General features: G+C 42.8%; 1 protein-coding gene across 1 annotated transcript in view; it reads right to left on the bottom strand.

Moving 5' to 3' along the window:
* DNAH14 (dynein axonemal heavy chain 14) overlaps positions 1-25,085 on the bottom strand; it is an 894,889-nt gene that overhangs the window by 417,316 nt on the left and 452,488 nt on the right. Inside the window, exons 43-47 of the mRNA XM_085610384.1 lie at positions 16,349-16,578; positions 12,876-12,992; positions 10,511-10,669; positions 8,002-8,134; positions 3,401-3,480 (exon numbers count right to left, since the gene is read on the bottom strand). Of these exons, the coding sequence (XP_085466510.1) occupies positions 3,401-3,480; positions 8,002-8,134; positions 10,511-10,669; positions 12,876-12,992; positions 16,349-16,578 (719 nt within the window). The remainder of the gene's footprint in view (positions 1-3,400; positions 3,481-8,001; positions 8,135-10,510; positions 10,670-12,875; positions 12,993-16,348; positions 16,579-25,085) is intronic.

Genomic DNA, 25,085 nt, shown 5'->3' with positions numbered 1-25,085 from the left:
TCTTCCTGTAAGAGTTCCCTAATTGCAAAAGGACTTCTGATGTGAAATCTCTCTTAACCTCAAGCTCTATTATAATCTTGCCTCCCTTTCTTGTTGGCTTCAGTTGAGTTTCACACATAGTTGATGTCCTATATTTTTGTCGTTCTTGTGATAGAGTACTGGGTGAGGAGTTCTGATTTCTGTCAAAGATATGTGGGGTGGAATGTAAAGCTCAAGCTTTATAAGTTCTATATTTTCTTGTATTGGCTAAACAATCACAGTAGGATCTTGGGTTTCAATTCAGGTTCTCTTACTTGCTAGCAAATTTCCTCAAGTAAGGATTTACTCTTAGGGTTTAGGGCTTAGGGCTGGGGTTTAGGGCTTAGGTGTAGGAATTAGGGGTTAGGGCTGGGTATCAGGGTTTAAGGTTTGCTTTTAGGGTTTAGGGCTCAGGGCTAGGGGGTAAGGGCTCAGGACTAGCGTTCAGGATTTACTCTTAGGGCTGGGGTTTAGGGCTTAGGTGTAGCCCTTTTTGTCGCAGGACAGTATTTACAACAATTCTGCATCATCAAGGTTACAAGGGACAAATACAGTAGTAATTTCTTAGCAGTACAGCATTTAGGCCAGCAGCGGGTAATACGACTGTGATCTCTAGTACAGTGGCCTCTGCAGTCTGGACGCAATGGCTATCTCCTTTAGTGCCCTGTTTTTCATGCATGCCCCCACAGCTTTCAATGAGAATGAGACCCCAAACAAATTACCAGCTTCAGGCTCTGTCCCACTTGTTCAAACCTGGAAGGCTCTCAAAATAAGCATTCTCCAGCTCCTCTACTGAAGAATCTCCCAGGCACCCACTCCCTGTTTAGTCACACATCTGTGCCGATGCAGCCACTGTGCACGTCACCTCTCTAATTCACTGACCATGAGGATGCTACTCGAACCCTGTAGTTCCACAGGTTAAGATCCTCCAGGGTCACTGCTATTAATTTTTTCAAACAGTGTTTTATTACGGAAAAGAAAATGACATACAGTCATGGAATATTATCCACAGGGTTTAGATTAACAAAACACCTCTTACACGTAATAAGTATTAGGCAGCAGAGTTTAAGAACTTCAAGGTAGGGGAAAGTTTAACAACGAGGGGTCTGGGTATTCAGAACAAGCAAAATGGGTTGAGGTGTTGAGGAAAGGGGTGTGAACAGCACTGAGGACTGAGTCCCATATATATCATCAGATTACCATGTCATCAGTTTGAGAGCCAACTGTGGGGAGTGTGCCAGGTAGTATAGTGTGGGTCAAATCAGACATGGGGAGGGCTCCTTGAGACAGAGCACTAGATGTAGAGGCAACTGTAGACTTAGTGAGAGTTAGGACAAAGTGTCAAAGATTTAACAGCAATAGTTGTCACCCATGTACTGCAGAGGAATCAGGAACGAAGGTCAGGAAGATGTTTTCCCAATGTGTAATGCAGAGAGTCTGGTAAGTGGGTCATTTATCTTGTCCAGTCAGGTTAGGGGTGATCCCTAGGAGCACATGCATGGGAGGGTTTTGGAGGATATTTCTTGGATCTACTGATGAATGTGGGGCCTTACAACTCCCCCAAATGGGAAACCATGCTCCAGTCAGACAGATGCTGCTAAACTCAAGCTGAGCTGTCCTGTTCAAGAGAACCCCCAAATCTGAGCAAAGGGTAATATTTTGTCATTGATTTGTACATGACACCTTGGCGGTGGGCAATCTTTATTGTTTCTGTAACTATTTATTTACTATGGGAATCACTGATTGTCTCTAATAAAGCATGCAGAATTTGGCTTCCGCCACAGAAGTAGCTATGCATCCATGTAAATAAGGTGCCAAACTCATTACATCTTTAACATCGTGAAACAAGGCCAGATGTGCTGATGGTTTGACACTGAATATTCCAGCATAAATAATTCAGTCCATAAAGGCTGCCAGAAGGTATTCATACTATTACAGTGCACTAGAATAGGGGATAAGTCCGATCTCAGTGTGCCACACCTCCAACCTCCAGCAGTCATCACTAGGGAGGAGGCCTGCTCTGTGTCGCCTTATCAGAAAAGCAAAATGTGAAAATGTGAGAGTTGAGCCTGGCCTCCCTTACAACTTTGAAATGCGTGAAGGAACCGCTATTCTTAGCACCATCAATCTGATTTCATGTTGGCTCATATAGGAAGATGATAGTAATGTTTAATTGAGATGCTGATTAGGCTAGCTGTAAGAGAGCAAAATACCGCATAACTTTACAAATTATAGTAACCAATTCAGCTCCAGGGTCAGTAGACTTATATAGGCAAAGGCTCTCTTCCTATTTAACAAAATATCTCAGGTAATCCCAATCTTCCAGTGTGAAGGAAATTGCGTTGAATCACATTTTGTGCTGGTTGATGGTACCAGTGGGAGGAGCTTCTAGATGATGTCCAGTTAGGTTTTTTATTGTGTTTTTAGGTAAAATAACAGGGAGACTCACAGAGAGGGCTTTTAGTTCGCTTTCTGCCTGACCATGTCTGGGACTTACCATTTCAAAAGACATACAGGCACTGAAGGGTAGCCAATTACTGCTTCTCATCTCTGCAGTATCTGTGAGCAGAAGATGTATTTGCTCCTGGCTGTCAGGTTGGATTATAAATGTATTTCCAGATTCTTGGCCAGTGCCCAGCTACGCCCTCTGCTCCTCACTGTATTCATAATAATTTCTCTGCTTCCCATTGAGCTGCTGAGTCTGGTTTCTAACTTAACCTCTCCTCTCTTATCCCTGAGATAAGTCTGATATAAGGTGTATATCTTGCTTTGTTAGATCTGTTAGTCTTGGGATCTTTCTGCCTCACACTATTTTCCCAGAGAAGTTTTGCTAATTTATCCTACATCTCAGCTCTGTCCTAGCTGCTCGAACATCTCCTCATCCACTCAACAGCAACTTCTTTTACACAATCCTTTCACCTCAAACAATACTTAAACATGTGACTCTTACACCGGCCTGTCTCTCACAGGTCTTTAACCATCGCTCTACTAAACATTGTGTTACATAACACGATAACCACACGTCTTTGGTCCTCGCATATGACATGGAAACACTCCCCACATTGGTTCAAAAACACCCTTCCAAGCACACACAGTGCATGGTGTAGTATGATGCTCATGTAGGCAAGCCCTTCAGTGCCGCTGTGAAAAGTTCATGCCTGTCTGAAAAGCTGTTTCTTTAGGGTTTGGTTGTGCATATAACATGCATTGTTGTGACTAAAACTAAATAAAAAGTTTTAAACAAAACAATACCTGTGTATTTACAACCATTACCAACCATTCCATCACAGATACCTGCACCTGGTTGCTTTTTAGCAGCATTTTTGGGAAGCTTTTACATGTCCACTACACCAAATTGGGTCTGTAAAATTGAAAGCCATACCTGTATCTCCTGTGTGTGGTCTGACTGAGCTGTCATCGCCTGTTAGGTTAACTGCTAATGAGCTAAGGCTTTGTAGCAGGCTGCGAAACAATACAAAAATAATATGAGCATTAATTATTGATGTATTCTCTAAATAGCTTTGATGTAGAGATCAATCACCTCAGGCTCCCTTTTCATTTGTATGATTTCATTGTGTGTTTTATTGCGTACTTTCCTTCCTTTTATTATTTTTATGGGTCTTTCATTTTAAAAGTTATGACTATGAAATTCATTACAGTCAGCTCTCCACTCTCAGGTACTGTGTTTTAGAACTGCTCTGTATTTTTTACTGTCTCATTGTTTTAACAAATTATATACAAAAAATATCATTCTGCATTTGTCATTGTAGTATTCCACCAACAGGTACTCTAAACATAACACAGCCACTTCTGTAATAGAACTGCCATGTACACAAAAATCTGATAAAGAATACAACAATTGATGAACAGTTAGTGTAACCTCGTTTTGGGCATCAATTTCATCACAACTGAAAGACATTTCATTTTTACTTTTTTCAGAAAAGCAACAGGAAAGAAATATAGCCATTCATCTCACAATTATTTTTAAAAACACATGATTTCAATGTACAATCCATATCGCCCAGATGAGAGGACCCATCTACACAAATACATGGACACATAGATCATGGTGGCACTGTTGAAATATTGACAAGCTCTTTGAGAACCTCACACAATTTATCAATAATACAAATCCCAGCTTCTAAACCTCATGAAGGTGCCCACTGTGATTTTATGTCACAGTCTTGACAGGCATGATCAACACTTGACCACTCTAATCAGGCGCCCAATCATCTTTCTGGATATACCGGTGATAAGGGTAAGAATGTGCTTTGACCCAATAGGAATGAACGCAGTGCAGGAAAGCACATAAGGTTCGACTGTGCCTACTGCTGAGGCAATATTGAGGAGTTTGGCGAGGTTTGAACCATGGAAAATGGGAGGTTACACAACACTGTATGGAGTGATTTACCTGGATAGTGTGAGTAAACTGATCCAGTTTCACTGCGACTGGTCTGTTTATTTTTAGGACTTGTTGAAAAGAGAGATAAATAAAAACAGCTTGTTACACCTAAATAAACCGAGGACCTTGATGTATCAATAAGAAAGGACAAAGTTCTACTCGAGCCTAGTAGCCCGCTGCCGAGGGCTATACTGTTTGTTAAAGGTCCTGAACCTGATTCATTGACCTTTAACAACCGGTGTAGCCCAAGACTGAAGGACTATAAGGCTATTAGAACATTTTACCCTCTAAGGGTAGAATGTTCTAAGTTACAAAGGGAGAAACAAAAAGACAAACGTTGGAACGTTAGAGCAGAAGGCTTATACCAGCCATTATGTGCCCAGACCCACTCCATTGTCTTCAATTGAACTCTCAATATTTCAAAGTTCTACTAACAATTGGAACACTCTAATGGTAGATCCAGAACAGTTCTATGCCTCCTTCTCTAAAATCCTCTAACAAAGATGCTGAATAACCTAAAAGTATTGGCATCAGACATCGTTAAGCAGGTGAAATACCCAGATGCAATTGGATTGAATTAGCCCATCTCCTTTCGCAAAGTTGATTTCAAGATTTTTCATAATAATCCTTGCACATGGGATTATACCCGAGTTCGCCATAGATGGTTATCCTCATTCAGACAGGTCTTGTTCAGGGCAGGTGCCCAAACTACATCCACCAACATTTCCACAACAGGAATTGATGCAATGGAGAAAGCAGACATCATTAAATGGTTTTCAACTGAGCAGATAAGGTGTAATAGAAAACGTCAAACAAGAAACTAAATGAACAAGGTTTTTAAATATTTAGTGGGTTGGTGGGCACAACTGCTGCAACTCATGCTGACGTTTTGCACAAACTCTCTAGAATTCCCAAAGTTATGGTATAACTCGGTCATCATTCCACTATACAAAAAGGTGAAAACTGAAAACCCAAATTAATACAGATTAAAAAATCTGATCGATGCTCAGGTGAAAATATACCAAAACATCATACTGCAGTATCTACAAGGATGGCTTCAAAAGGAGGATTCTGCAGTAGCCTGTGTACAATCCACCAAGCATTTACCTGGAATCACCTTATAACACAATATGCAGAGCAAACGAAGAGCTTTGCTGCGTAGATGAAGCATGCATCTGTGTTTGGGCTTATCAGCAGACGAAGGCTCCAGAACAAACTAACCCTCAGCTTAATCAACTATCACTGGACCTTCCTGAAACAACAATTAAGGTAACACGACATTGCATTTGTGTTATCTACTCCAATTCTCTGAAAAAATACTACAAATTGATTTAAGCAGTGGTGCCTCTTGGTCCTGCCACTGCACCGCATTTACATCAACGACGTGAGAGATGTCCTCCACTCAGCATCAGAGGATATGCCTAGGATCGGCAACAGAAGACTGAATATATTGCTCTGCACATTTGACTTCATATTCTTAGCAGGAACTACAAACGCTCTCTAGAAACTACTCAACTCAGTAGTTACCTATTGTACGTGCAACCAAATTCAACTACACTACGACAAATACAAAATTCCTCTAACCATGAAATTAAGATGGTGGTCAGCTTTCCCCTTATGTGGCTCTGGTCTGCCATCCCCCTGAACACAAACATGCACCTGTGAAAGGCATTACAACACTCACCCACTGTTTCAATGCAAGCTCACTGCAACGCATCCCCAGAATCCTGTAGGATGAGGCTGGCCGCTAACCATTGCAGAAATCTGGCCAGGCCATTATCTCTTAAGAACTCTGGGAAAAAACCGAGAGGCTTGTAAAAGATACTTCACCTTTAAATTGCCTTTCAATCGCACAGGATAATTGTTCACTCAGTAACTGCGATCATGAGTCAAGCAGTCACCCATGGGAATCCGGGAAAGAGAAGCACAGCATCAAATGGATGCATGCTGCTAGGAGTTTCTCATTACAAAATATACTTCAAAGAAAGATAGTATATCGAGGAGGAAGCTAAAAAAATCTGTGCTGCAGAAGTAAGTTCTCCTGGCCCATGATAATGGACTGAACAATACACCACACAAATGAACTACTGATGAACAGTTTTCAAGCTTGATCATGCAATGAATTGGGGGAGAGATTAACCCAAGTCTCCGTGGGCAGTCCCCTCACTTTTCTAACACCTGATCATTTATGGTTTGAAAAAGGATCATGTAATCTTGTGTCATGTGATTTTCTACTTTTACTTTATATTTTACTCTTTGCTCTTTTAATCTTGTAGGCAAAGGTAAATAATTGACTAAATACAAATACAAATTTGAAATCTGAGTTTGAGAGATGGGTGCTAACACTAAGTAGATGCTAGATACTGTTGATGACGATGAATAGTCTTACAAAAAATGTAACTGTCCTCTTATTCTGCATTGGGAAGAACTGGACCATCTGAGACTTCTGAGCAACGGATGGTTCTCAGAGCCACTCCTGATCACCAGAGTCACAAGGCAGGGCTGTCCCCTCTGCCCCCTGATTTTTGTCCAGACCATGAAGCTGCTACATGTGATCAACCAGGCAAACATGTATACAAGGAGCCACCCAATGAGATAAAGTCTCTCCCCTCTACGGCTAGATGGCTTACTTAACCCCTTCGCTGCTGCGGACATTCCGCTGCAGCGCTGGGGGGGGCAGGGGGGCAGCGCGGTGGGCCTGTGCTCATGACGGAGCCGCTCCGTCATGAGCCACAGTTGAGCTGTGCTCATGATGGAACGGTTCCGTCATGACTCCGCCCATTTGCGTTGTCGCCCCGCACAGGCGGGGAAACAGCGCCGCGCAGGCGGAGCGGCCGCCAACAGGATTGTCATGACGGAACCGTTCCGTCATGAGCACACGGCAACCGTGGCTCATGACGGAACGGTTCCGTCATGAGCGGGGAAGGGGTTAAGTGTCAAAATGCAAATGCAGCCATGGCATACATTAGTCTCTTTGGGCTCAGACAGTAATGGATTCCTAGGCTGGTGCAAGGATTGTTATCAACCTAGGCAAAATTCATATGTTTGACAATTTGTTTATAACAATGGAAGGATACTTTTCCTGATCATTTGTTTACTTTTTGCATTGTCTTTTGCCGTTACCAAATAGGTAGCTTACACATGCATTTATGTATGTGCGTATGTGCACACATGATATTTGTATAGTGCGAACCTAGCCAAAAGGTAGCAGAGAGCTCTAGGAGGTCAAAGACCATCATACAGTCCACAAGCAACTGAAAAGGTAGCTGGATTCCGAGAAAATAAATGTATTGCTACTGCATGTTGATATAGTGTTCTTTAAAGGGGAGCATCTCAAGTCTTTTCTAAATTGGAGCAGCGTTGGGACAGTCCAGATGGATATGGGGATGTAGTTCCAGACCGTGGATGCATCTATGGAAAAGGCTTGTTGCCTTGTGTTTCATTTTTCACACTTCTGAGTCTTAGTTCAAATGTGTTTTAAATGAGTGGAATAGGCAATAATTACATTTCCAGAAAACAAAAGTCATAAAATATCAAAGAAATGTAGCTCTGATTTTAAATAAAAGCTGGCAAAATACTACCTTGTTTTCTTGACTTCATTATGCAGGAAGACATCTCCCAAAATTGTTCCAGGTTTTACAAGTAGCTCACCAGGCTTCTGTAGCCTTTTCAGCATATTTTGAATTATTGTGGATTTTCCAACACCAGAATCCCCTAGAAATAATGAATAGACATGTTAGAGCAGAGAAGAACATTCAAAAAAGAGGGAAAACATTTTTCTCTACTTGGCAACCTGCTTTGTTTTATAATAATTATAAACTCAGTCTGGACTTTGGCTCTCATATCCAGCACGAAAGAAGTTCCTACAGTGCAATTCCAGTGAATGCTTCCATTTCCACCATTTATACCAGGGATGGCACGGTATTTACATCATGGGTCCCCTAAAAGCTGTAATAGGGTCTGAAAATCAGCTTGGGTCAGAGGGGACAGCCAGTGGGTAATTTGTAAAAAAATAAGTGCTGGGGCTCACGTTAGGAGGCAGCTTGCACCAGCCCATTTCTCTTGTTAGAGCCACCTAAAACAGAACCAACTACTATCCATGAAAGTGTGGTGTAATGGCCAGAGCTGCCGACTTCTGAGCTGGGTAACCAGGTTTTAGTCTTGGCGTCAGGTCAACATGCTGTGATCCTGGGCAAATCACTTAATCTCCCTGTGCCTACCATAAATGAATGTGTCCTTAACTGATGCTCATGAAACATGCAGGTGTTCATGATTAAGTACCAGTTCTGAGCACTGGAAACCACCGGCTCAAATTAACCACTGACCACAGTGGATTCAATTTGCCACAAATCACTAATATAAACCAAATTCACATGCAATGGGGAGGTTCTTGGCACCTTGACGAAACACCAACCTCTAAGTCAACCTATATAAAAATATTCTACAACACAATGAAGTTCATAAACGTTCATCTAGAGTTTAAATGAAGCGAATGAGAGCACGTTGGCGCTAGTGTTGAGGCATAGAAGTGAGCAAGGACAGGTGGGAAGGTAAGGAGTGCACACTCATTGTATTCACCATATTTAGGGTGCCACTGACATCAATGCACTTTTTGTATGGGGAACAGGACATCCACCACTTTTTGGCAGATGTCCTACATCAACCCAAATCTAAATAAGGCCCTTAGTCTGGGTTCTGTGCATATCAACACTGATTATTTTTAAATGGCAGAAATAACTGGAATTACAGGAGAATAAAATTAATAAGAATGTGGAACATTGCAGTGCTTAATCTGTGGGAAAATAAGTGCCAGGACCCCAGATATTTTTCAGGAGGCTACTGCAGCTTTTACCATCCTCTCTCCCTGTCATCGCTGTTAAATGCCAGTACCAGTGATTCCTACTTACCATCACACGCCTATAAAAACTACACAACAACGGACCCAAATACCCCCACGACTGAAAAAACTTCCATGTACCCAAAAGAAACCTGCGATCATCCAACCTCGCACTGGCCGAAACCTCATGCATCCACAGAGCCAGAGCAGGCGGAAGATCGTTCTCTCACATTGCAGCCAAGACCTGGAACGAGCTATCGGCAGACATCAGACGCACCTCCTCCCTCAATACCTTCAGGAAGACTCTCAAGACCTGGATCTTCGGCTGAACGGAGCGGCGTTCCCCCTCCTCCCCCCCTTCAGCGCCTTGAGACCCTCACCGGTAAGTGGCGCGCTTATAATTTCCTGATTGATTGAATGTGACAATGTGGACTATTCCTGGCCATCCACAGCTTAAGAATGGCCTGGAGGTGCTGCTATATTATTTGCATGTATTTTACCATTTTAATTTGTCTGCTGATGTTTAAAAAATAGACACCACGTGGAGGATTGTCATGAATGTGTGACGGTATAAAAAACATAAGTGCCGGTGCAGCAGCAAACACCGGCACAAATAAGCATTACATCGTGTTATGCTTACTAAGTAACTACATGTGGAATTGGAAGTACAAAGACATACCTATGTTTCTTTATCTCTTCTGTATGTTTTTTCCCAAAATTCTAGCAGTAAATGTGATAAAAGAGACAAAATCTGGATAGATGGTGTTAACACTTTTTAATATGATTACCTTAAGTCTTCTTTCAAACTGCGTATGTAGTTTTAATAAAAAAAAGTAAATAAAAGAAAAGGAAGGAACAGAATACCACTAACTGGTGAGAAAGAGACATGTTAATGAGCTTAAAATGAAGTACCATGTGCATTTCTACTACAGGAATACCACATCCCTGTTGCCCATTTCATGGTAATTTCTCCAGGTCCATGCGTGGGGAGATCTCCTGGTGAGAATGGTCTAAACATGGGAATTTCTGTGAGAAAAGGGTGTGATATTCCTGATTCCTGCAGTATTTCCCTCTTTCTAAGTGGACTCCTGGGGCCAAAGTGGGTACTGACACATACCAAATGTACAGATAGCTTTAATTACACATGCAAATTACTGATGTTCTATTCTTGTTCTACATGTGACTGGACACCAAAACATTAAAATACAACAACAAGAGCCACACACGATTCACAGCAGGAATGCTTTTCTTACCTATAATTAACACTGGATGCTTATTTGTCAGAAGAAGACTTGACAAAAAGGTGTACCGCACTGTATCTATTGTGGGGATGAGATTCTGGAAAGAGGCCAGTTGTCTTTGATGATTCCCATTTTTCTTTGACATCAAGGATTCTGAAAAGGATGTGCTACCTAAATGAAAAAGGTCATTTTAGGATTAATTGACTCAAGAATAAGTGTCCAATATTGTGATTTTTATTTATCTTTACACTGGCACAGAAGAGCACTTCAGCAGTGAAGCCAGCAACACCTCTGCTGGTCTTTAGGACCCCTCGAAAAATGATTTACTCAGAACTTGATGGACTGGACTGGGATTGGATATGACTAACATTTTTAGCCTCCATCATCTTTGTATCATTCACAACGTTGGTTGTTGTTGGGTGTTAATACAAGGGTGAATCGTGTACTGAGTATATTAGGACTTTGATTTGTACATTTGTGGATTACGGCGGCCACTCCTGCCTCGAACATTAATGGATAGTGGAATGTGAACAAAAACCAGTACGGCTGACCAATGTTGAGCACATCAATTTCAAAGTGAATGTTCAATTTTTTAGTAGGTGCAAGAACACGTCCAGAGCAGGCCGTACTTGTGCTCTACTGAAAACCAGATATGCAAGCTTTTTGGAAAAAGGATGGTGCACCAAGAAAAAGTCTTTTCAAGCAATCCAATTTTTGTTCTTTTATTCTTTTTCAACTTTTTAGAAATTCAGACTCAGCCAACGCGTTTCGTTCCTTACGAACTTCGTCAGGGCATAAACGATTGCTTAAGGACAACCTCCAAAACTTTCAATAGGTAGTCAACTTCCAAATTAGCGCTGGTTATAGTTGTCCAAAAATTATGTGGCCTCTTGAATAGTCAAATGGTGCATATACAATTCAGTCCTATGTATATCACCAAATAGGTCAATTGTAAACAGGACTCCCAAATAAATCCATAGAAAACGATATTAATAATAAGTCAACATTATAGTTGCATATTTAGTGCCAGTGTGTGGGCTCCATTTTCTTATAAGAGAATACTTCCTCAAGTTCACGGCGAAAAAATTAATGGATAGTGGGGTAGTTTACACATTTGGGTGTAGTAGCGTACCTTACACTTGTACTGTCTCTGAAAGTAGAGCTATTTTGTTCAACTGGGGACTATAATTACTTTAAAAAAACATACTTTGTAATTAAAAACTATACGCTTCCAAAGAAAAAATGTATTTGGTCTTGAAAGTAGTGATAGAATTCGGTCTTAAACTATCATGCCACCATACTTTTCTATATATTATATATATGTTATGTTATAATTTAATTTAATTTATTGGGTTTATATGGCACTTCTTCCCCTTAACGTATTAATGTGCTTTACAATGACCAGATGAGGACACCCTGTAGAAACTGACAACAGTAAACACCTGAACAGTAGAACAAAGACCGTATGGATTATTATCTGTAATCAGTGGGAAGCAAGGTACTTCTGGTAAATAATTTCCTGACTAATATGAGCATGGGTTGAATTCTTATGCTCAATAGAATGGAGATGAGAAGGTGGTGGCAGCATCTGAGAAAATCTGTCTCAGTCCTTGGAAAGTCCTAAATTTAAATGTTTCCAGTTAAAAATACTTTTAGCTCTTGAGATCTTTTTTGCAGCCAGAAGTATTGAAAACATTAACCAGATAAGGGAGTCAGTCGGTTATATGGATTATAGACACAAGAGAAGAAGCTAAATGACACTCCACCACATTTATTACAAACTTTTTTACGCTATATGCCATTTATAGGAGGATGTGCATGACTTGCCACAGAGAAGAAACACTATAAGGTGGTACAGAAAGGGTTTCCTTAAGCAGGAGAAGAACAAAAACATGGCCTTTGTGTGGCAGAATCTTGTAGTACAGTGCTTATTGGAATAAGAGTCACAAATGAACCTATGTAACACAACATTAATAGATTAGGATTTGATAACAACTTTAGTAAATACATTAGGTAAAGGCATCCTGTTTGTTTCCTTCAAATTCACTGTTTCTATGTACAGTAAAATTGTGATGCAACACCTTGCTCAATTACATTGTTTTATCTGTTGTTCTCAGAGTCTTCAGAGAATGGAATCTGGTCATTAGAGGCCATGACCCATTCCAAAAATAAGCCCTTCTTAGAGTAGAATGGCCAAGAGTGGAGAACATTCTAACTGGTAGGATTTTCACTAGCCTTGGCCTGCCATACACAAGCAGTAGTGTTTGGTGCGCTAAATGATGCAAAGTGATGTATCTTTATTGGATTTTCTCTTAGAGCTCGCCCATCTCCTGTTGGTAACGTCTGTAGCATACGGAAGAGATGATACTCAACATACCTTTCTCAATCAGAGACTTAGTAGATGGAACTAATTCCTCCCATGGTACAAACTTTCCAGTTTGTAAATCCACAAAGTAGTCAAATATAGATTTGTCACCTGTTGGCATGTGGATACCTAGCATAAATCAAAAACAGAAAGAGAAAAGGGGACAAAGACCTTTTAGCGTAATATATTCAGGCATTTGCCCAGGTGTTAAAATATTATACAATGGGTAGAATACCTGAACAGCCACATACACTTTCACCAACCCAACAGATACCTATGCTCTGCCTCCCTCTCAATCGGACATACTCCCTGCCGCCGCAAAAGCAAAACTGGAGGTTGCTCATTGTCCTACATCGCACCCAAGACATGGAACGACCTCCCTCAACACATCAGAGCCTACTCCGCACTTATTGAGTTCAGCAAGAAGCTGGCTCGTCATATTAGCACCTTGGGACTACACACCTACACAAGCGCCAGGATACCCTCTCAGGTGATTAGTACGCTATACAAATCAACATAACATAAAATGTGAGACTCATCAGTTTAGTATGAGTGGGAATTCTACACACTCGCTTTTCTCACATATGCTGCAGAAAATACCAAAGCAGCCATGTTTCACCTCACTAAATTCATATGCAGACTCTTTTCCTGAGATACTGAATGTACAGTGCATAGGAAGTAGGAACGTGACTCATCTGAAGTACATCATCACAGTTACTCATCAGAATTACCTCAATTGAAAATGTCTTACTGCGGAAAGACTACAAACTGTCTATTTGCCCGATTTAGATCTTGGCAGACGGGATATCCTGTCCGCTGAAATAGGAATCCCATTATATCCTATGGAATTTATATTTTGACAGACGGGATATCTGTCACCATGGTGACTGAGTAACTCATCCGCCAAGATCTAATTCAGGCCCTATATCTGAATGCCAAGGACTATTGTACCTTGGTCTGTGCTGAACACGCGGATTGGGGACCTGCCCTTTGACTTTAAAACCAAACGGTTTCAGATAAATTTAATAAAAAATAATTTAATGGTGCTTCTTACTTTGTGCATAGAAGTGAAGTTGGAGTATGGACCTGGTTTATGAAGGGTGGAACAACTGTCTTGTCAAACATCTGAAGAGAACCATTCCTTAAGGAAGAGAAGTGACCATGGTAGCTATTGCTTAAAATATTTCCTGGGGTTCTTCTCATTCTTGATATCAGAAGGGGCTCCAGGATCCTGCAATCATGTCCTCACTCCATTGAGTTAACTTAGAGATGGTAAATCACTGCAGTTTGGAGTTGGGTCTGAAGGAGTATGTCTATGGGTGAGAGGTCAGAAACCACATAAGCACCGCTGCTTCAAGACCCTCTCAGCTGCTGACTGTGACTGGTAGAAGATAGCATGGATGGATGAGTAGTGATGCTCTTGGCCATCTCCTAGAATAATCTCACACCAAGGGCCTGATTTAGATTTCGGCAAATGGGTTACTCCTTTACAAAGTTGGCGGATATCCCGTCTGCCGAAATATAAATCCTATAATATCTTATGGGATTTATATTTTACAACTAAATCAAGCCCAAAGTTTGCAGATTACAGAGAGACCAGACGAGACCTCTGATGAACTCTTACGATTTGGAGGTTCCTTGGTTTGGTGCACGTACAACACCCAATAAGACATCCTGCTCTAGCAATTGACTAGTTCTTTACTGGAAGTCAGGAAGTCAGAGTGAGAAAGCACGAAGGTAAAACTGTAGACTGACCCTGGCCATCAATTTTGAGGTTTGAGAATCCCCAAAGTTTTCAAGACTTTAGAGGAACAATATAGTTACTTAGGCACACCTCCTAAGGTCGATGAGGAGTAGGTGGTTGGAGGAGTCACAAACATATATATAGAACAATTGGGACCCATAGAGTGGACTGGTTAAGTGGCTTAGACTTGCTGATGGTATTCTTCTGCTAGGGTTGAAGGGTTATTTATAAGAGGCCTACAAAAGGTAACCCTTACTTCCAAGACCTGGATGAGAATTCTCAACGGGAACCAAGTGTAACAAGAGCATAAGTCTTTGTTTTGTTTGAAACCTCCCTGGCTACTGCAGCGTGTCCATGCCTAGCACATGGATGGAAAGGGACAAAGGCTGGCATCCTGCGGTTCAAGCTTCCGGTTGTGAATGACAAGATCAGTGAAGGGAGACAAAGAGTGAAGAAGATGATGGGAGAGGAGAACCAGTGGTAAGTTATGTCAAGTGATTACTGAGCAGGACAAGTGATGAGGGAGGTGAACAAATGGAAGCAAAGGTGATTAGTCAGGATGGTCAGATATCAGGATGTAGCCATTGCCACTGGCCAATACCTGCATAAAATCACAACGTCCTATGCTAGGCTTCCTTCCGCTTAGTGTTTTAAGACCTAGGTTGGCACTCCCCTCAGGTCAGTAGAGTTGTGTCTCTGACTTGTAAGCAGATGTTGACCGCACTAAGAGGATGCCCTGACAAGGACGGGTCTGGAGATGGGAAACTTGAACTTGTCAGTGAGGTTGACTAAGAGAGTCCCTCGTGTTTGCAATAAGTTGCTACGCACACTGCGTTTTATAATGTTTTATTTGGGCAAAATGAGTTGCTGGTTAAATCTGTCGCTTTCTTTCTTTTTAAAATGTTTTTAACAAACGTCGGATTCCAGTATGTTGACCTTCTATTGAGTTTTAGTGAGAAGAAATGTTAAATTCTCATACTGCTACATGCATTATAAGCCAAAGCCATGTGTAGGTTGAATTGATCCACCTGTGTACGGCGCACTGCTGATTTTATGTTACTCGTTATTGTTTATAATAATGAATTGGGTAACGTGCAGTATTTCTGTAAGAATGTATTTCTTAGAAAAAAAGTATTTTTACTTGATTTGTCGGGTTGGTGTAGGAAAGCGATGAGTGAGGACAATTACAAGAGAGGAGGAGTCATGATGAGGACACGTGATGAGTCAGGTGAAATGGTAATAATGAGTTGTGAGTGAGAAAAGCAGATGAGAACGACAATTGAGGAGGATGAAGAGGGTGAGTTAAGAGCATGGACGACTGAGGAAGAAGAATGATGTACTGAAATTGGATACACTGTATGAAATTTGAAGAGGATCAGTGGCAACCATGAGTGATGATATTTTAAATAAGATGCTGCAGTCTTCTTTGTTCCTGCTCTTCAGCTGTCACTTTTATGCTCAGATGACATTGCCTTATTTAACCTTGCTCACATCTTTCCACATCAACACAGAAGAATAGGTGGTGACAGTTAATAGTGTGTCATTCATCCATAAGGAATACGTATTAGTGTTGCCTAAAAGTTACCAAGATATAAAACCTTTTACTCTCTGAAATGATCACAAAACAACATAAACATCAGTCATCTTACTTGGAACAACATTGTTGATAACAGACTCATTCTTCATTTTAAATACCGCACAAATTATTTCAAATTATAAATAGATGTAAAATAACACATACCAAGAGTGCGGTCCCCCTCAAACATATCGTGGACAAAGGTGTTAAAGTCATAGGTCACGTTGAGAAGAGTTTCGTCTCTGGCCTTTAGGCCGATGAGCAAATCTCCTTCATGTTCATCCTCGCGCTTCAGCACACCTCCCACTGCCCAGGTAAATGCAAACACATACAGCCTTCCAAGGAGTGTAGTCAATTTTTCAGGATTATTTTCTAGAAACCACTTGGGCTCTTCCCTAGAAAGAAAGATGTTCATGGGATTTTACAGCCTGAAGATTGTATTCAGCCCTAGTAAATGAGTGCTACTATTAGCATGATTAACAGAGAGGGAGAATATGCTTAAAAGTAGCAAATGTGATCTAATATTCTAATATTTTACGCTATTAATGAAAACAACATCACCCAGAATTCAAAAAAGGTTATTGACCTTGTAATTTAAAATGTCTATTGGATGATAAATGTCAATAAGGAATACAACCTGGATAGGAGACAGGCCAACAAATGGAGTTTGGGTAGGGTGTCTTATAAGAATTCTTCAGAACATCACCGAAATGTGATATGTGATCAAATTTACAGCAGACAAAACAAGTGATAACTGTGCACACAGTAATGCAATAATACCTGGTTCAGCATGGCTGGGTGAGAAAGAAACATTATGCTTTGGTAGGAGCATCCTATATTAGGCAGACCTGCTTATGCATTAAAGGTGGCGTCCCTGAGGCATACGGGCAGCTGCAATGATTATGCAGTGGTGGAGGTTTAACCGGCATGCAATCAGAGGTGCAGTGGCAAAATCAGGACTAGGGTGCTCTATGAAATAGAGGAAGAAAAACGCAATATTGGCTGGATCAATTTCAGGGAGAAAGCACCCATCCAGTCCATGAGATTGTCATGACAGGTTGTCAAGACTAAAAAGTGTATAATGGGTAATGAGCTCTTCTCTTCCCGATCCCACACTGAAAACCTATACATATTTTTAGTGGTTTCAGAGTAGGAGTCTACCTGCAAGAGTTATGTGAATCCCCAGAAATGTTCACCTACTTTTGCCCACTCTGAAACAGCGACAAAAAAAAATATATATATATATATATTTTCTCCCCACATACTTCCTGGAAATCCAAGAATAAACGAAGCGGCACACCTGTAGACAGCATAATACTTTATTATGTACAAAGACGACACGTTTCGGCGAAAGCCTTTTTCGAGTGAGATTCATGTGCCCAATTGCCTCTAGAAATAATGTTAACAATTCATGGAGAGAGAAGAAATACTATGTACATTGCAGTAGAAACTTTGCATTTGAATTGTATCTAATCATGATAATGAACTGCAATTCTATTTGTAAATGATATTAAACTTTGATTACACATCAAACGATGTATATATGCATATATGCGGTAATTGCCCAGCAACCGCGAGGAAAAGGGAAGAAAGAAATAAAATAGTAATGATAGTATACTTTGCCCCTGTAACGTTTTTTTTTTTGGGTGAATTTCTTAGGTTTTTTAACTAGCAGTCGTGTTTGCAGAGTGGAGGAGAAAGGGGGCTGGGCCTCCGACCACCTCTCAGGAATTCCGCTGCATAGGGATTACAGGAGGTACCAGAAGGGCTTCTTGGTCCCAAGGCCTCTGGAGCCAAGAGGACTTCACCCCCCAACTAGTAGTGCACCGGGAGGCACATTTGCAGAGTGGTGGAGTGTTGTCCTAAGCATTAGCGGTGAAACTGCAGGATACAGGCTAACCACATAAACTGATCAGAAGATCCCTCAAGAGAGCTTGCTATTCTGCCAGTGTATACCTACTTACCACCAAGAAAAGAACCATACTTAATGGATAGTGTGTGTTACAACAAGACCCCCACAACCCCACTGGCTTCCTGTTCGCGCTGCCCTCCAGCACCTGTGAGCTGGCCACTTGGATTCTGTTCCCGCTCTGTGAGAGCAATTCTTCCTATGCTTCTGTAGTGGGAGCAACTCTGTTCACTGCTCTCCCTGCACTCTCCTGAGGTGCGTGGGGTCTGCCATTGGGGCTCTACTTTGCTGTTGTTGTGGGCCTCAGGTATCTGGTCCTGGGGCATATCATAAATGCACCAGCACCCGGGGTGATGGGACCCCCCCTTACACACCTCCTCCCCATATTAATTATTTAAAATAAAGGTGGTGACCCTTTCAGGGCCTGGCCCACCCCAGGAGGATTATAATAGAAAAGGAAAGTCCTGTCATTTTTTTAGATTTTGTCAAAAAAATTCCTGTGGTACTCTTGCAGTTTTGTTGTATCAATATATTGTTGCAGGGATTCTGCACAAAAACAGAACTATGCTTGGCATTATAGGACCTTGGTGTATAGGGACTGAGTCATCCTACCACCTTAGTACCCATGAGCCCAGAACCGACTAGCTATAGTGTCTCACTTGCTCTCCTACTCACTCACAGAGAAACAAATGATTAGACACCCCGCAACACAACACTCCCATATCTCTCAGGAATCGTGGTAACAAGACACACCCTTTCGCTCTCACTCTTGTACTTGTCGACAATAAGATCTGACAGAGACACCAAACAGTTTAAAAATATTTATTTTAACTAACGTGCCCCAACATGCAGCATACGTGCCACAAGCAGGAAAATGCATAGTACATATACGGTCAGCATAGCAGCTAGTCCATAAATCATGAAGGGAGATGTTATCATGGAAAGACAATAGAGCTTAACCTCCCCCCCTCGCTAAGAAGCATTATTATTATATGTTAGAAGATCTCTGAGCTTTGTCAGCAGACCCCATACCTTAACCGATAGATGGTAGATCTACATCATAGGTGCTGTCTCGCTCTTCTCCCTGGAAAGGTCCCTCTCTAAGTGTGTGCTACCTATTCGTTTATTCTAACAAAACCAAAGTACGTTTGTCCAAACAATAGCTGCATCGGTATGTTTTTTCTAAAGGGCCAAAGCCTGGCCAGAACAAAATAACAAGGGGCATTGTTGTTCGACCTTGCTCACAATGTTCAGTCAAAATCCCAGGAACCTGCAGAGAGTGAACACAGCGATGAGTTCTAATGTGAAAACGGCCATAGAAATTATTACAACAATAAAGTTGTGTAGGAATGAGCGCAAAGCAGCAGGCACGTTGTAGTGTGCTCATGCTAACTCAGAGAAAAATGACAATGTTCCCATGGACCATGTGACAATATGTTTTTTATTTTGGCTCCAGGGACCTCCCCACACAAGACTAGAGAAGAATAGGGTGCCCCTATCCTGCTCCCTATATGTTGTTTTTTTCCCCAGGACACAGAGACCAAGTCCTAAATGTGAGACAAACATCTTGTTGAAGTTTTCAGAAGTCAATCAGATCTTATCTTTTGAACTCCCGCTCCTGCAGGAGTCCTTCGGCACTAGATACCTATACATTTTTAACCTTAATTTCCAAAAACTACTGAACACATTGATACCACATCACAAAAGTCGTGCTTCTGAGTAAAGATCTAGCTTTCTGAGAAATTTGGTGTAAATATGTTTGGTTGTTCTTTCTGTATTGTTGTCTAATTGTCCCTATGAAAACAGCGTAGGGAACAAGCATTTTGGGAGCTCCCTTTTTCTCAGCACCTGATTGGTAGATTACCTGAAACTTTCCAAGAGGCAACCGCGCTGAATAAACAATTTTTTTAAAAGTTTCGTGATGATTCATATAACGGTGCTAAAGTTATCAGTAGAACTAAAAAAGCTCTTCCTATGGTAAATCCAACCTAACTGTAACAATGCAAATATATATGTATATATATATATATATATATGGATAAACAAATGGCACTGAGGCTATTTTGAAAGGGCTCACCACGGCACTCCAACCAACCGGCTTTCTTGGCCCACATGTAGCCCCACAGCCTCTCTCCACAATTAACAAGGTCCGACGCGTTTCGGGGCCAGAACGCCCCCTCCTCATGGACTCCAACACAAAGGCATGCACGGCTCACCTTCATTTGATTCAAAAACATTTTATTGAATCGGTCCGCCCTAAGTGGGTGTGGCTTGCATGGTTTCAGCCACCAGGGATGCTGGTTGCTGTAGTCCGTGAAGGTGAGTATAATTATTAACCTTGAGTAGGTTGCATGCCTCTGTGTACAATTGTCAAAATTAAATCCTTTAGTAGGGAATGAGAACAGGTTCTGAGGCCACAATTTAAAACGGAGTGTCGCGCTGCATGGCAAGAGAGGGTAATCTCGCCACAGTCTCCCCACACGCAGTGTCTTTTAGCCGCATGTAGAAGCGGAGCTCCTTCCCACGGCCAGAGCCAGCCGTGTAGGTACAGGGATAAACAAATGGCACTGAGGCTATTTTGAAAGGGCTCACCACGGCACTCCAACCATCCGGCTTTCTTGGCCCACATGTAGCCCCACAGCCTCTCTCCACAATTAACAAGGTCCGACGCGTTTCGGGGCCAGAACGCCCCCTCCTCATGGACTCCAACACAAAGGCATGCACGGCTCACCTTCATTTGATTCAAAAACATTTTATTGAATCGGTCCGCCCTAAGTGGGTGTGGCTTGCATGGTTTCAGCCACCAGGGATGCTGGTTGCTGTAGTCCGTGAAGGTGAGTATAATTATTAACCTTGAGTAGGTTGCATGCCTCTGTGTACAATTGTCAAAATTAAATCCTTTAGTAGGGAATGAGAACAGGTTCTGAGGCCACAATTTAAAACGGAGTGTCGCGCTGCATGGCAAGAGAGGGTAATCTCGCCACAGTCTCCTCACACGCAGTGTCTTTTAGCCACATGTAGAAGCGGAGCTCCTTCCCACGGCCAGAGCCAGCCGTGTAGGTACAGGGATAAACAAATGGCACTGAGGCTATTTTGAAAGGGCTCACCATGGCACTCCAACCATCCGGCTTTCTTGGCCCACATGTAGCCCCACAGCCTCTCTCCACAATTAACAAGGTCCGACGCGTTTCGGGGCCAGAACGCCCCCTCCTCATGGACTCCAACACAAAGGCATGCACGGCTCACCTTCATTTGATTCAAAAACATTTTATTGAATCGGTCCGCCCTAAGTGGGTGTGGCTTGCATGGTTTCAGCCACCAGGGATGCTGGTTGCTGTAGTCCGTGAAGGTGAGTATAATTATTAACCTTGAGTAGGTTGCATGCCTCTGTGTACAATTGTCAAAATTAAATCCTTTAGTAGGGAATGAGAACAGGTTCTGAGGCCACAATTTAAAACGGAGTGTCGCGCTGCATGGCAAGAGAGGGTAATCTCGCCACAGTCTCCTCACACGCAGTGTCTTTTAGCCGCATGTAGAAGCGGAGCTCCTTCCCACGGCCAGAGCCAGCCGTGTAGGTACAGGGATAAACAAATGGCACTGAGGCTATTTTGAAAGGGCTCACCACGGCACTCCAACCATCCGGCTTTCTTGGCCCACATGTAGCCCCACAGCCTCTCTCCACAATTAACAAGGTCCGACGCGTTTCGGGGCCAGAACGCCCCCTCCTCATGGACTCCAAAACAAAGGCATGCACGGCTCACCTTCATTTGATTCAAAAACATTTTATTGAATCGGTCCGCCCTAAGTGGGTGTGGCTTGCATGGTTTCAGCCACCAGGGATGCTGGTTGCTGTAGTCCGTGAAGGTGAGTATAATTATTAACCTTGAGTAGGTTGCATGCCTCTGTGTACAATTGTCAAAATTAAATCCTTTAGTAGGGAATGAGAACAGGTTCTGAGGCCACAATTTAAAACGGAGTGTCGCGCTGCATGGCAAGAGAGGGTAATCTCGCCACAGTCTCCTCACACGCAGTGTCTTTTAGCCGCATGTAGAAGCGGAGCTCCTTCCCACGGCCAGAGCCAGCCGTGTAGGTACAGGGATAAACAAATGGCACTGAGGCTATTTTGAAAGGGCTCACCACGGCACTCCAACCATCCGGCTTTCTTGGCCCACATGTAGCCCCACAGCCTCTCTCCACAATTAACAAGGTCCGACGCGTTTCGGGGCCAGAACGCCCCCTCCTCATGGACTCCAACACAAAGGCATGCACGGCTCACCTTCATTTGATTCAAAAACATTTTATTGAATCGGTCCCCCTCCGTGAAGGTGAGTATAATTATTAACCTTGAGTAGGTTGCATGCCTCTGTGTACAATTGTCAATGCGTGTGAGGAGACTGTGGCGAGATTACCCTCTCTTGCCATGCAGCGCGACACTCCGTTTTAAATTGTGGCCTCAGAACCTGTTCTCATTCCCTACTAAAGGATTTAATTTTGACAATTGTACACAGAGGCATGCAACCTACTCAAGGTTAATAATTATACTCACCTTCACGGACTACAGCAACCAGCATCCCTGGTGGCTGAAACCATGCAAGCCACACCCACTTAGGGCGGACCGATTCAATAAAATGTTTTTGAATCAAATGAAGGTGAGCCGTGCATGCCTTTGTGTTGGAGTCCATGAGGAGGGGGCGTTCTGGCCCCGAAACGCGTCGGACCTTGTTAATTGTGGAGAGAGGCTGTGGGGCTACATGTGGGCCAAGAAAGCCGGATGGTTGGAGTGCCGTGGTGAGCCCTTTCAAAATAGCCTCAGTGCCATTTGTTTATCCCTGTACCTACACGGCTGGCTCTGGCCGTGGGAAGGAGCTCCGCTTCTACATGTGGCTAAAAGACACTGCGTGTGAGGAGACTGTGGCGAGATTACCCTCTCTTGCCATGCAGCGCGACACTCCGTTTTAAATTGTGGCCTCAGAACCTGTTCTCATTCCCTACTAAAGGATTTAATTTTGACAATTGTACACAGAGGCATGCAACCTACTCAAGGTTAATAATTATACTCACCTTCACGGACTACAGCAACCAGCATCCCTGGTGGCTGAAACCATGCAAGCCACACCCACTTAGGGCGGACCGATTCAATAAAATGTTTTTGAATCAAATGAAGGTGAGCCGTGCATGCCTTTGTGTTGGAGTCCATGAGGAGGGGGCGTTCTGGCCCCGAAACGCGTCGGACCTTGTTAATTGTGGAGAGAGGCTGTGGGGCTACATGTGGGCCAAGAAAGCCGGATGGTTGGAGTGCCGTGGTGAGCCCTTTCAAAATAGCCTCAGTGCAATTTGTTTATTCATATATATATATATATATATATATATATATATATATATATATATATATATATATATATATATATATATATATATATATGAAATCCAAAAGAGTTACCCCCAATGAAGACACCACACTAGGCGAGTTTTCACCATTTAATCCAAGGATTGCAGGAGTTTGTCAGCCTCGCATCGACAACAACAAATACAGTGGGCCAGATGCGTTTCGGGCATACCGCCCTTGCTCACTGGCACTTACATGGAGATACAGCAACAAAAACAGACCAGCTGCGCATATTTGAATGTTTACGCACATACGCCCACATCGGCGGAAGATTTAAATATGCGCAGCTGGTCTGTTTTTGCTGCTGTATCTCTGTGTAAGTGCCAGTGAGCAAGGGCGGTATGCCCGAAACGCGTCTGGCCCGCTGTATTTGTTGCTGTTGATGCGAGCCTGACAAACTCCTGCAATCCTTGGATTAAATGGTGAAAACTTGCCGGGTGTGGTGTCTTCATTGCGGGCAACTCTTTTGGATTTCATATGTGGGGCTTGTCTCAGCCGTGAAGATGCCCCACTGCGGATTCATGGCAGGGCTGCAGCGCCTGCAATTGAGAGACGCTGGCAGTACGACAAGTCCAATCCAGGGACTCAGTATTGGCAGGACCTCAGCCCGGTCTTTGTGCAGCAAAACCCACTGGGGTAAGGACATTTGGACATTTTGGGGGTATGGCAGCACCCACTGGGGTTTAATAAAAAAACGGACTACGTTAACCATGATGCTCTACGTGCATACACCCGGGCGGAACATTCAAATATGCGCAGCTGGTCTGTTTTTGCTGCTGTATCGCCATGTAAGTGCCAGTGAGCAAGGGCGGTATGCCCAAAACGCGTCTGGCCCGCTGAATTTGTTGCTGTCGATGCGAGGCTGACAAACTCCTGAAATCCTTGGACACACATATACATACATACATACAAACCACACTCATTTACTGAAGAAAGTGGAGCACACACGGGTTTCCAGGTAAGCTGCCCTTTGATAGATCCATCGGTATTCGGCATGACGCATTTCGTTTATGTGAACTTCCTCAGATGCCGCCAAAGTTACAAATGATGTTCCAGCTCACTTTTAAAGAGGAAATGCCCCTCTACGATTGGTTGAGGCATCTCTGACACAGTCACACAGGGAGTGGCCCGAACTCAGCAATACAAGTCCGTGCAGAGCAGACACCTTAACGTAAGTACTGACCCCAGTGGGCGGTGTCTGCTCTTTCCCCCAGTACGTGCCTTGATCTTCTTTGTGGGCGATGAGCAGTTCTCCTGGTCCCTCACTCCACCGCTGGGAATCCTGATGACTGCCGATGAACACCGCTTAAGTAAGCAGTACTCTTGCAGCGAAGTCGCGCCATTAGATAACAGCCAGGCAAGGTTTTCAGCATGCAGTGTTTTCAGTGTTTATAAAAGGTTTTTAGACTGACCACAGGTTGCCACAAAAACCGCCAAACCACTTCGGAGTGGGTACTCCTTACGGTGCTTGTGGCCGCAACCAAATATCTAAACCACACTCCCTTACTGAAGAAAGTGGAGCACACGGGTTTCCAGGTAAGCTGCCCTTTAATAGATCCATCAGCATTCGGCATGGCGTGTTTCGTTTATGTAAACTTCCTCAGATG

This window comes from Triturus cristatus, chromosome 6 (assembly GCF_964204655.1).
Source record: "Triturus cristatus chromosome 6, aTriCri1.1, whole genome shotgun sequence".
NCBI lineage: Eukaryota > Metazoa > Chordata > Amphibia > Caudata > Salamandridae > Triturus > Triturus cristatus.
The sequence above is the reverse complement of the archived record's forward strand: the minus strand, read 5'-3'. Positions and strand labels throughout refer to the sequence as shown.